This window comes from Oncorhynchus masou, chromosome 11, assembly GCF_036934945.1.
Source record: "Oncorhynchus masou masou isolate Uvic2021 chromosome 11, UVic_Omas_1.1, whole genome shotgun sequence".
In the NCBI taxonomy this organism is placed as follows: Eukaryota; Metazoa; Chordata; class Actinopteri; order Salmoniformes; family Salmonidae; genus Oncorhynchus; species Oncorhynchus masou.
In genome coordinates, this window is record NC_088222.1 from 56,172,407 (window position 1) to 56,186,134 (window position 13,728).

The 13,728-nt window shown below is 42.4% G+C and overlaps 1 protein-coding gene across 8 annotated transcripts in view; it reads left to right on the forward strand.

Moving 5' to 3' along the window:
• LOC135548864 (CAP-Gly domain-containing linker protein 2-like) overlaps positions 1–13,728 on the forward strand; it is a 71,143-nt gene that overhangs the window by 13,932 nt on the left and 43,483 nt on the right. For all 8 annotated transcript variants that reach the window (XM_064978906.1, XM_064978904.1, XM_064978905.1 and 5 more), the window contains one exon: positions 1,574–2,115. In XM_064978906.1, coding sequence (XP_064834978.1) covers positions 1,574–2,115 — 542 coding nt within the window. The remainder of the gene's footprint in view (positions 1–1,573; positions 2,116–13,728) is intronic.

Consider the following 13,728-nt stretch of genomic DNA (forward strand, 5'->3'; position numbering starts at 1 on the left):
TTTTTTAGCAGTGTCCTTCCTCTCCGGCAGCTGAGTTAGGAAGGACACCTGTATCTTTGTAGTGACTCCGTGTATTGATACACAATCCAAAGTGTATTTAATAACTTCACCATGCTCAAAGGGAATTTCAATGTCTGCTTTAAAATGTTTTACCCATATACCAATAGATGCATTGGAAATCCTCCCTGGTCTTTGTGGTTGAATCTGTGTTTGAAATACACATCTCGACTGAGGGACCTTACAGCTAATCATATGTGTGGGGTACAGAGATGAGGTAGTCATTCAAAATCATGTTAAATACTATTATTGCACTAGTGAGTCCATGCAACTTATTATGTGACTTGTTAAGCACATTTTTACTCCTGAACTTATTTAGGCCATAACAAAGGGGTTGAATACTTATTTACTTAAAACATTTCAGATTTATTAATTGGTAAAAATGTATAAAAACATAAATCCTACTTTGACATTATGGGGTATTGTGTGTAGGCCAGTAACACAAAATTGACATGTAATAACTTTAAATTCAGGCTGTAACATCAAAATGTGGAAAAAGTCAAGGGGTGTGAATACTTTCTGAAGGCATTGTACCTCCATAAATGCCATTGTAAGACCCCATTAAGTTTCAAAACTGAATTATCATGCTAAAACCCACATTATTTTGTTCAATGTAGTACCCATTTTGCAACCAAGTCTATCGGTCTCACAACATATGGGAGCAATTGAGGCATAAAAACAGCCATTGGGCCCCCTCCCCCACTGTTTGGGTTTCAGAGAGACAGTCCTGGCACCACACACACACACACACACACACACACACACACACACACACACACACACACACACACACACACACACACACACACACACACACACACACACACACACACACACACAGCTTAGCTTCCTTGCTACAGTTAACAGCTTGTGTCTCTCTCACCAGAATGGATAGTGCTCGTCTGAACATCATGTGTCAAACAGCAAAGCACCGGTCAAGTCATCATTACATGAGAGATAATCTCACAGAGTTTTCACTAGGAAGTAGAGTAATGGCTAACCTCACATAAACACCTTTTTGTGATGTGATATGACGAAATTGGATAAATAGATGCTTGAGTGACTGGATTTTGAATGCATTGTTTTCTCTTTATTCAACGTGCCCGCCACCCACCCGCTCTTCATCCATTCAATATTTCATGACCCTAAACCCATCAAACCCACGCATCACTATTATAGATCTTCTACATTTGTATTATGACTGAATTCCTTATTTCAGCAGTTTGTGTCCATGCATGAGAAAACTGAACTGTAACCTGCATACAACACAATATATTAATCCTATAGACAAGCGACATTGTTTAGTTGATTATTTTTCACATTATTTGTTTGTAGACCTGTATGTATCGCCTTTTCTCTCGCCTCTTCAGCACTTTTGTAGATCAATGTCCATTTGAATGAATATAGGAATTATCTGATTGCAACCTATACTCTGTCTACAATAGTAATGAATGTAAATAGGAATTCCATGATTGTAGCCTACATGATCTCATACTCTCTCTCTCTACCTCCATAGACTCCCCACACAAGCAGACCTCCCCACTCCCCAGCAGCAATGCCTCGGAGAAGTCGTGCTCCAAAACATCCGAGGTGGGGGACGATGTCCTGGGGGACTACGTAGTTGGCGAACGTGTCTGGGTCAACGGGGTCAAACCGGGCGTCATCGCCTACCTGGGCGAGACCCAGTTCGCCCCGGGACAGTGGGCTGGGGTGGTCCTCAACGACCTGTTGGGCAAAAATGACGGCTCTGTGGGCGGCGTACGCTACTTTGAGTGCCAGCCACACCAGGGCATCTTCACGCGCCCCTCCAAGCTCACCAGGCAACCGGTGGGCGAAGGGAGCGAAGGCCACTCTGCTGATTCCCTGACGGCTCAGAACCTGACGCTCCATGGCGTCAACGGGGCTTCGCCCGCTGGTCAGCGCGTGGTTATGCCACTCAGGGAAGGCATGCTCAACAGTTCGGTGAAGACGGGTAACGAGTCAGGTTCCAACATGTCCGACAGCGGCTCGGTCAAGAAAGGCGGGGATAAGGACCTTCGAGTGGGAGACCGCGTGCTGGTGAGTCCATGTCACACACACACACACACACACACACACACACACACACACACACACACACACACACACACACACACACACACACACACACACACAGTATGGTTCAGACATATTTTCTAGGTCAAGTATACTGAACACAAATATAAACGGAACATGTACATGTTTGTTCCCATGTTTGATGAACTGAAATAAAATATCCCAGAAATGTTCCATATGCAAAAATAGCTTATTTTTCTCAAATTGTGTGTCTGAGACCAGCCACCCGGACAGCTGATGAAACTGCGGGTTTGTACAACCGAAGAATTTCTGCACAGACTTTCAGAAACTGTCTCAGGGATGCTCATTTGCATCCTCGTCGTCCTCACCAGGGTCTTGATCTGAGTGCAGTTTGGCGTCGTAACCAACTTCAGTGGGAAAATGCTCAGCTTTGATGGCCACTGGCATGCTTGAGAAGTGTGCTCTTCACAGATGAATCCCGGTTTCAACTGTACCGGACAGATGGCGTTGTGTGGGAAAGCAGTTTGCTAATGTTGACGTTGTGAACAGAGTACCCCATTGTGGAGGTGGGGATATGATATGGGCAGGCAAAAGCCACGGACAATGAACACAATTGCATTTTATCGATGGCAATTTGAATGCACAAAGATACAGTGACGAGATCCTGAGGCCCATTGTTGTACCATTCATTCGCCAAGCCATCACTTCATGTGTGACCGACCACCTTGATTCGGTGGTATGTAGCAAAATTTGATTTATTTTTATTTTTACATTGGATAAAAACAGAGACACAAAGCTACAACATGGTATATCATTCACTACATTTGAGATATCATAGAAAGGTAATTCTGCTTTAAAAGTTGATAAACTTGTAACCTCACTTTTGAGAAAATGGACTTTGAATGTATTGATACCTACTGGAGAGCTCTTCTTTGTCTACACCCATTCAGCATCATTCACACCCTCTTAAGCTTGAGCCCCCACCCAAACTCTTACCATTTTACTCACCCTAGCAGAGATGGTTAGGCTGTTTTCATGTTATCTAGAGCGTTGGTGACTGCAACTGTGCTGCTGGCAACAATTTAATGATGCTTTTTTGCCAACGTTTACTGACATGGCCATATTCAACTGGTGTTGTGCATTCGTAAATTCAACAGTTATTCTACGCTCTGGTACTCTCAGACTAGAGTGCTCTGAAATCGGAGTAGATGGCCAGACGGAATTTACAAATACCCCCCGAAATGGTTACTTTGGTCTTTTGTTAAGACATGTAGCTTGTTAGCTAAACAATGAACCATAATCACAACTTATGACGTTACTACCCTGCATGAATCTGTAGGTAGCTAACCAGCGTCTATCAACAGTTGTCATAGTGACATTCTATTCAAATGGATACTTGCATAGTGGAGTCTTTTGTTAAGAAATTTAGCTAGCCAGCTAAACAATGAACCAGAATCACAACTCATGACATTACTATCCTGTATGAATCTGCAGATAGCTAACCAATATCTGAAAATGTAGCTAGCTAGACTATCTTACCGTATACGTCATGGATGGACGTATCTCCTGTCGGATGCCATGGTTGCTTATAGTTTGAAGATGTAATCCGGAGACAGGTGTTTTCTACATCTCCTTAGCTATCCTACTTGAATTCCATAGATTTCAAAACTCGGTTCTCCAGAAGGTGGAGAGCCACACTTATGCAGTTTTACTATGCAATACATTTGTCAAAAATACGCATTAGCCAGGATTACCTAGACATACTTTCCAGTTCAAATACACAGAAGCGTACTATATGGCAGACTGATCCAAACTCATCTTTGGCATGTCCAGCCCACTCATTATCTCAGCCAATCATGGTTAGCGGGAAGGTTGCTCGCTTTTTCCATGGCTAAACCATCTAGGCTCATAATTTAACAATTTTATGCGTATTCACAGATGGCATACACGTTTGCTATTAAGGCACATGAAAGTTCACGTATTCGAGAAGGGATTTCTGCCAAAAAAACACGTTTTGATTTAAAAAAATGTTTTACTTTCAAATGGCTCTCCTGTGAAGTAGTGACCCGCGACATACGCCTAGTTTCCTGAAACGGGTCACATGTTTCAGCAAGATAATGCATTGAGCATGTTTGTGATGCTCTGGATCGACATGTACTACAGCTTGTTCCAGTTCCCACTAATATCCAGGAGTGGGACAACATTCCACAGGCCACAATCAACAGCCTGATAAGCTCAATGCGAAGGAGATGCATCGTGCTGCATGAGGCAAATGGTGGTCACACTGGACACTGACTGGAGTCAAATGAAATCCATAGATTAGGGTCCAATGAAAACATTTCAATTGACTAATTTCCTTATATGAACTGTAACTCAGTAAAATCTTTGAAATTGTTGCAAGTTGCATTTACATTTTTTCACATTCTGCAACTTTCATACCCACATAGTATCAAGGAAAACCGCTCTTGAAAAAACAATGTGTAAATGTTTTTCACTGTGTGGAAACAGATGATGGAAAATTATGTTGTTGACATGAAGAGCACGTTTGCTTTGACCCTCGCTCCACAAAAACAATGACAAAACATTATGAAGTTCAATCTTATTATGATTTACAATTATGATTATGATTTACCTGTCATGTTCTGACCTTAGTTCCTTTGTCTTTGTTTTAGTATGGTCAGGGCGTGAGTTGAGTGGGTTGTCTATGTTCGTTTTTCTATAATTTGGGATTTCTGTGTTCGGCCAAGTATGGTTCTCAATCAGAGGCAGCTGTCAATCGTTGTCCCTGATTGAGAATCATACTTAGGTAGCCTGATTTCACTTTTGAGTTGTGGGTGTATGTCTTCCGTGTCAGTGTTTGTGACCACACGGGACTGTTTCGTTTATTGTTTGGTTCCAGTGTTCTGTTGCGTTTCATTAAACATTATGGACACTTACCACTCTGCACATTGGTCCTCCGATCCTTCTCGCTACTCCTCCTCAGAAGAGGAGGATGAGATCTGTTACATTACCTGTAAATCTGCTATCTTTTTTAAAATCTTTTTTGATCATTCTGAAAGTCTGAGAAACCAGACCTGGACTGATTCCGTTTGCACTCCCACAAAAGGTCAAGGACTGCCATTTACACAACGTTCTTTCAACCAAACCACACTCTCCAAACAACAATTGGGTCACATTGCCATTCATTTACCGTTGGGTTGCGCTAAATGGTCAGTTTTGTCAATCACATTGGATTACTGTCAGGAGATCCCACCGCTGACATCATTTTACCTTGCTTCTCCACTCTGCTCTAACTCACAGCTATTCTGTGAGTGTGTTGGTCAATATGGATACTGGATAGGGGGTTGTGAAACTTGTTTCAAAATTGTCAGCCTCTCTTGCAATATTGATATTGTGTATTTTGGTGCCCTACTTTTGAATCTTGAAGATTTGTGATAGGCTCTGACTTGTATTCCAATTTTGTACACAATACACAATGGTAATCTCAAACTCCTGCAAGAGTAGAAAATTGTGTTTTTGAGAAATCCCTGGAAGGTTTATCAAAAGTATTACATTTGAATGCATAAATGTAACTCTAATTCCTGACCACAGTTTTTAACCACTTGCCATGGACTCCACCTTCCATGCTCTCTATGGATATAAGTATGTTTTCGCAAAAGCCTTTCCAACAGCCTCCGCCCACTAGAACTACTCATCAACCAGCACCAGCTTTCAAGGCCCTAAGCTGTGAGGTTGAAACCCTGAGTAATCAGTTGTTACCACTGGGATTAACATTGAGTAGTATCTAAATGACAAGGTAGCACCATGCCTATTCCTTCATGGGTTGTAATGGGGATCTGAAGGCCTAATGGTCGCTCAGTCACTAACATCCCCTGCCTAGTTAGAAGGATCTTGTTATCAGGGATTTGGGACATTACAAAGTCTGTGTCCAAAATGGCACCCTATTCCCCATTGGTCCATAAGGCTCTAGTCAAAAGAAGTGCACTATAGGGATTAAGGAGCCATTTGGGAGGCACCCATAGACAATCCAGACAACCCTGTTAGTCAGAGACGGAGATCCCTCATCATTAGAGGGAAGAGAAATGCTTTCTGAAAAGAGAGAACTTCTGTGGCCAAATATACATGAGTAATGTCTCATGTTCCTCTAGCTTTGATCTATGTTAAAGGACCACCCAGAGCCTGCATAGGATCGTTTTCTTGTTGTCGGCCATGTTATATTAACTTCACTGGAGGGCAGTTCTACAGCTGTAGATTAGGAAGCAGTTCTTTGACTAATTTAGTCTTGACAAAAGTTGTTTGACTTGTATGAAGTACATATTTCAGAACCATTTTGTGACTTTTAGGGTTGAAGGATTAACATGGTTGTAGAGGTTTTGCTCACTGTCACACCCTGACCTAGTTCACCTGTCCTTGTGATTGTCTCCAACCCCTCCAGGTGTTGCTTATTATCCCCGGTGAATATATCCCTGTGTTTCCCGTCTCTCTGTGCCAGTTCGTCTTGTTTGCCAAGTCAACCAGAGGTTTTCCTTGCTCCTTTCTTTCCCAGTTTCTGTTTGTTTCTAGTCCTCCTGGTTTTGACCCTTGCCTGTCCTGACTCCGAACCCGCCTGCCTGACCACTCTGTCTGTTCTGACTACCAGCCTGCCTTTCCCCTTGTAAGATGTTTGGACTCAGATCTGGTTTCTAACTCCTGCCTGACTATAAGACTGCCTATCGTCTGGTACTGTTTGGACTCTGACCTGGCAATGATTAAAGAACGCAATGGCGTTAAGTAAATTGCGGCTGTCACAGCTTTTGAGAGTCATGATGGCTCTCAGTGATGATGACACGAAAAATGAACTATTGATTGAATTAACTATTGATGAACTCAGAAGTAATCAAATTGTAATGTATTGCTAAATAAATACATATTGTTAAATATATGAGTTACACAAAGTAGGGAACTTTATTTTGAGAGGGGATGGATTGGAGTCTGTTCAAAGAGAGACATGAAGGATTATAATGTTACTTTATATAATGTTAATGAACAAAGCATGGGAATGATTAGGGTTCATATTATAACTTCCATTAGCACAAGACAAATCATTGTAACTACTTAACGTTAGAATATGACTGTATAAAGCAACAATATTAATATAAAAAAGAAGTATAACAACTAACAACAGTTGTAACACGAACTTCTATGTGTAATGAATACAATGGGAGACAGACTGGTTTCAAGCGCAGGGCGCAGCAGGTGTTTATTAGTAAAGGACCACAGGAGGAGGCAGGTAGCAGGGTCCAGGGACAGGCAGAAGGTCATACACAGGGAGACCAAACAGGTAACAGTACAGGCAGGGGAAAGGCTAATCACGTAGTCCGGGAGATCAGGCAAGAGGTTGATCCCTGCCTACAGACAGAAACTAAAACAAGAAGCTCCCGCTCTGAGGTCTGTTCAACGCTGGTCCGACCAATCTGATTCCACACTCCAAGACTGCTTCCATCACGTGGACTGGGATATGTTTCGTATTGCGTCAGACAACAACATTGACGAATACGCTGATTCGGTGAGCGAGTTCATCAGAACGTGCGTTGAAGATGTCGTTCCCATAGCAACGATTAAAACATTCCCAAACCAGAAACCGTGGATTGATGGCAGCATTCGCGTGAAACTGAAAGCGCGAACCACTGCTTTTAATCAGGGCAAGGTGACCGGAAACATGACCGAATACAAACAGTGTAACTATTCCCTCCGCAAGGCAATCAAACAAGCTAAGCGTCAGTATAGAGACAACGTAGAATCTCAATTCAACGACTCAGACACAAGAGGTATGTGGCAGGGTCTACAGTCAATTACGGATTACAAAAAGAAAACCAGCCCGTCATGGACCAGGATGTCTTGCTCCCAGGCAGACTAAATAACTTTTTTGCCCGCTTTGAGGACAATACAGTGCCACTGACACGGCCCGCAACCAAAACATGCGGACTCTGCTTCACTGCCGACGTGAGGAAAACATTTAAACGTGTCAACCCTTGCAAGGCTGCAGGCCCAGACGGCATCCCCAGCCGCGCCCTCAGAGCATGCGCAGACCAGCTGGCTGGTGTGTTTACGGACATATTCAATCAATCCCTATCCCAGTCTGTTGTTCCCACATGCTTCAAGAGGGCCACCATTGTTCCTGTTCCCAAGAAAGCTAAGGTAACTGAGCTAAACGACTACCGCCCGTAGCACTCACTTCCGTCATGAAGTGCTTTGAGAGACGAGTCAAGGACCATATCACCTCCACCCTACCTGACACCCTAGACCCACTCCAATTTGCTTACCGCTCAAATAGGTCCACAGACGATGCAATCTCAACCACACTGCACACTGCCCTAACCCATCTGGACAAGAGGAATACCTACGTGAGAATGCTGTTCATCGACTACAGCTTGGCATTTAACACATTTACATTTACATTTACATTTAAGTCATTTAGCAGACGCTCTTATCCAGAGCGACTAACACCATAGTGCCCTCCAAGCTCGTCATCAAGCTTGAGACCCTGGGTCTCGACCCCGCCCTGTGCAACTGGGTACTGGACTTCCTGACGGGCCGCCCCCAGGTGGTGAATGTAGGCAACAACATCTCCACCCCGCTGATCCTCAACACTGGGGCCCCACAAGGGTGCATTCTGAGCCCTCTCCTGTACTCCCTGTTCACCCACGACTGCGTGGCCACACACGCCTCCAACTCAATCATCAAGTTTGCGGACGACACAACAGTGGTAGGCTTGATTACCAACACCGACGAGACGGCCTACAGGGAGGAGGTGAGGCCCTCGGAATGTGGTGTCAGGAAAATAACCTCACACTCAACGTCAACAAAACTAAGGAGATGATTGTGAACTTCAGGAAACAGCAGAGGGAACACCCCCATATCCACATCGATGGAACAGTAGTGGAGACGGTAGTAAGTTTTAAGTTCCTCGGCGTACACATCACAGACAAACTGAATTGGTCCACCCACACAGACAACATTGTGAAGAAGGCGCAGCAGTGGAGGCTGAAGAAATTCGGCTTGTCACTAAAAGCACTCACAAACTTCTACAGATGCACAATCGAGAGCATCCTGTCGGGCTGTATCACCGCCTGGTACGGCAACTGCTCCGCCCACAACCGTAAGGCTCTCCAGAGGGTAGTGAGGTCTGCACAACGCATCACCGGGGGCAAACTACCTGCCCTCCAGGACACCTACACCACCCGATGTCACAGGAAGGCCATAAAGATCATCAAGGACAACAACCACCCGAGCCACTGCCTGTTCACCCCGCTATCATCCAGAAGGCGAGGTTAGTACAGGTGCATCAAAGCTGGGACCGAGAGACTGAAAAACAGCTTATATCTCAAGGCCATCAGACTGTTAAACAGCCACCACTAACATTGAGTGGCTGCTGCCAACACACTGACTCAACTCCAGCCACTTTAATAATGGGAATTGATGGGAAATGATGTAAAATATATCACTAGCCACTTTAAACAATGCTACCTAATATAATGTTTACATACCCTACATTATTCATCTCATATGTATACGTATATACTGTACTCTATATTATCTACAGCATCTTTATGTAATACATGTATCACTAGCCACTTTAACTATGCCACTTTACATACTCATCTCATATGTATATACTGCACTCGATACCATCTACTGTATCTTGCCTATGCCGCTCTGTACCATCACTCATTCATATATCTTTATGTACATATTCTTTATCCCCTTACACTTGTGTCTATAAGGTAGTAGTTTTGGAATTGTTAGCTAGATTACTTGTTGGTTATTACTGCATTGTCGGAACTAGAACTAGAAGCACAAGCATTTCGCTACACTCGCATTAACATCTGCTAACCATGTGTATGCGACAAATAAAATTTGATTTGATTTGAAAATCAGATTGGCAAAAGTACAGGCAGGGAATAGGCAAAAAGGCATCGTAGGTGAGGAAAACTATGATACACAGGAGGGCTAATACAAAAAAATGGTCAGCGCTTCGAATAAACCATGTAACAAAAACAAACAATACCTCACAATGATGGAGTGCAAGGAACTGAACTAAATAGTGTGTGTAAATGACCTACAGATGTGTGAACAGGTGATCAGAATTCCGGTGATTGGGATCTGTAGAGTGAGCTGCGTTCAGGGGATCTATGTGTTTGTGAGCTGGAAAGTGGTCTGGAAAGTTATCTACGTGTTTGAGAGTGTGAGTTGGAAGCAGATGTTACACCATGAAATATGCAATAACGTTATGTTGGATTATATGGAAATGATATCCACATTTGTGAGTCCATTTCCTATGGCACTTCCATTTCCAATTATGTTGCATGAACAAACAAATTTTTTGAAAAACTGTATTTTGACAGGAAAAGCCCAACAACTGCCCAAGAAACGGCGTCGTTACACTCCCGAAAACAGCTACAGACTGCTAACGAGGAGGTGATGGCTGAGAGGAGCCTGAGGGAGGTCATGCCTCCTGTCAGTACCTGTTTAAAGGGAAGCCAATGGTCCAGAAACATTACACATAGTTAATGACTATTGCAGTATGGTGACATGCTGTAAAAGATCACCGAACTGAGTGTGCACTTTGGTCTTTTAGGGAGTCCCGTTCATTTTCTTCACCTGTGCACAATCAAGAGTAGAAAGAGAGGCACGCAGGAATGTCACGTTTCAATTTGGGTTAGAGCATGTCATTTGCAAACAAGTTTAATAGATAGCACACTTATTTAGGATATGAGATTTCACAACGATTGAACACATAGCACTCGTGAACAGGTTGGCACAGCAAATACAGTTGAAGTCGGAAGTTTGCATACACTTAGGTTGGAGTCATTAAAACTAGTTTTTCTACCACTCTACACATTTCTTGTTAACAAGCTATAGTTTTGGCAAGTCGGTTAGGACATCTACTTTGTGCATGACACAAGTAATTTAAGGTACCACGTTCATCTGCACAAACAATAGTATGCAAGTATAAACACCATGGGAACATGCAGTGGTCATACCGCTCAGGAAGGAGACGCATTCTGTCTCCTAGAGATGAATGTACTTTGGCGCGAAAGGTGCAAATCAATCCCAGAACAACAGCAAAGGACCTTGTGAAGGTGCTGGAGGAAACTGGTACAAAAGTATCTATATCCACAGTAAAATGAGTCCTATATCAACAAAACCTGAAAGGCCGCTCAGCAAGGAAGAGGCCACTGCTCCAAAACCGCCATTAAAAAAAGCCAGACTGCGGTTTGCAACTGCACATGGGGACAAAGATTGTACATTTTGGAGAAATGTCCTCTGGTCTGATGAAACAAAAATATAACTGTTTGGCCATAATGACCATTGTTATGCTTGGAGGAAGAAAGGGGAGGCTTGCAAGCCAAGGAAGGCAGCATCATGTTGTGGGAATGCTTTGCTGCAGGAGGGACTGGTGCGCTTCACAAAATAGATGGCATCATGAGGAGGAAAATTATGTGCATATATTGAAGCAACATCTCAAAACATCAGTCAGGAAGTTAATAAAGCTTGGTCACAAATGGGTCTTCCAAATGGACAATGACCCCAAGCATACTTCCAAAGTTGTGGCAAAATGGCTTAAGGACAACAAAGTCAAGGTATTGGAGTGGCCATTACAAGCCCTAACCTCAATCCTATAAAAATGTGTGGGCAGAACTGAAAAAGCGTGTGCGAGCAAGGAGGCCTACAAACCTGACTCAGTTACACCAGCTCTGTCATGAGGAATGGGCCAAAATTCACCCAACATATTGTGGGAAGCTTGTGGAAGGCTACCAGAAACATTTGACCCAAGTGAAACAATTTAAAGGCAATGCTACCAAATACTAATTGAGTGTATGTAAACTTCTGACCCACTGGGAATGTGATAATAGAAATGAAAGCTGAAATAAATAATTCTCTCTACTATAATTCTGACATTTCACATTCTTAAAATAAAGTGGTGATCCTAACTGGCCTAAAACAGGGATTTGTTTACTAGGAATAAATGTCACAAATTTTGAAAAACTGAGTTTGAATGTATTTGGCTAAGGTGTATGTAAACTTCTGACTTCAACTGTATACTTCAAAATATGTGAACACAGCAAACGTGAGAGCAAAAAAAAGAAATCTCTTTGTCAGCAGATGACAGATCAGAGTTTGGCGCGGTGGTATTATTTTTATGATTCTGCACATCAGTCTTATGCAATTCATTATTTATTGATTCAGTGTGTGTTATTGATGACCTATTGATGACCTATGCTATTAGCATCATTCTCATGAAAATGAGTTTAATATTAGCCATTATAGTATTAATACTAAAGCTCATTTAAATGAAAATCATAAATAATTTACATCATTTAGCAGACACTCTTATCCAGAACAACTTACTTATTGGTCTCCTGTGGGAATGAAACCCACAACCCTGGTATTAAAAGCACCATGCTCTACCAATTGAGCCACACAGGACCATAATAATGAAAATGAATGACTCTTACAAGTGTATATGGTTACGCTTGTTTTTAATCTGTGAGAAACATGCTACCCCTGGTGGAAAGAGGCTGTATGGTACACGAGTTGCATAATGCATGCTTTCATAATAATGCATGCTTTTTGCCTCATTCGAATGCTGCGGTTATGCAGAATCTGTACGCAATACCGTTAGGTAGCAGTAGCCAACTAAAAATATCCAAAGTTTTAGACTTTATTCTCAAAATACTTTATTCTCAAAATTGTATTTCGATTTTATTATGGAAATATTGCGACTATTCACCAAATTTAATTTGGACATTTATTCTCAAATATTTTCAACTCTCTCAAAGTATTTTGAGTTTTTTAAGTACTATCAGTGCAACAACAACAAAATGCAACCCACCACTGTTTATTTTTTATGCATCACCGTGTATTTATTTTGTCTTCACTTGGCCTTAATACTCTTCTGTAATACAGTGTATATGTGCAAAATAACCCGTAAAGAACATTTAACCATCTCTATTAATTGTGTTTTATTTATGTATATTTCACTATCTGCATAGCACAATAACACAGTTGCTGGAAGTTATATATTTTTTGAATGCAAGGCAAACTAACGGACTCATAGGACTGGTCTTACACATCCTCAATATGATGTCTTAAGAGAGACTAGCCTATGGGTTACAGTTCATATCACCTTACTGTATCTTATAGTGCATCTGTCTGACCTTCATTTGAAATCATAGACAAAGATATCACAGCATAGTGCCCTGGTGTAGCTCTCTGTGTCTTGGCACTAAAGCGGGGTTGCTAAAACGGAGTTGCTTTGAGTCCCATCTCAAAGCAACAGAGGGGCAGTAGCCAAGAGGAGTCTTACAGTATGTTGCTGACTCGCTGTCTCTGCACTGCTGTCAGGCACACTCAGACTTTAATCTGTGAATCCTTATGCAGTTATCCATCCAACTGGCATCACAAGCAGCCCACAACTGTGTTTTGCCTCATGGCTTTCACACTACTCCATCACACTTCTCTCTTCCCAGCCCATGAAAATGGACAGGTTAGGGATGGAAGGGAACACTCAGTGAAATAGCAAGATCTCCTATTTTGTCAACCCAGGTCGATGTCTTCTCCTTATGTTTTGAC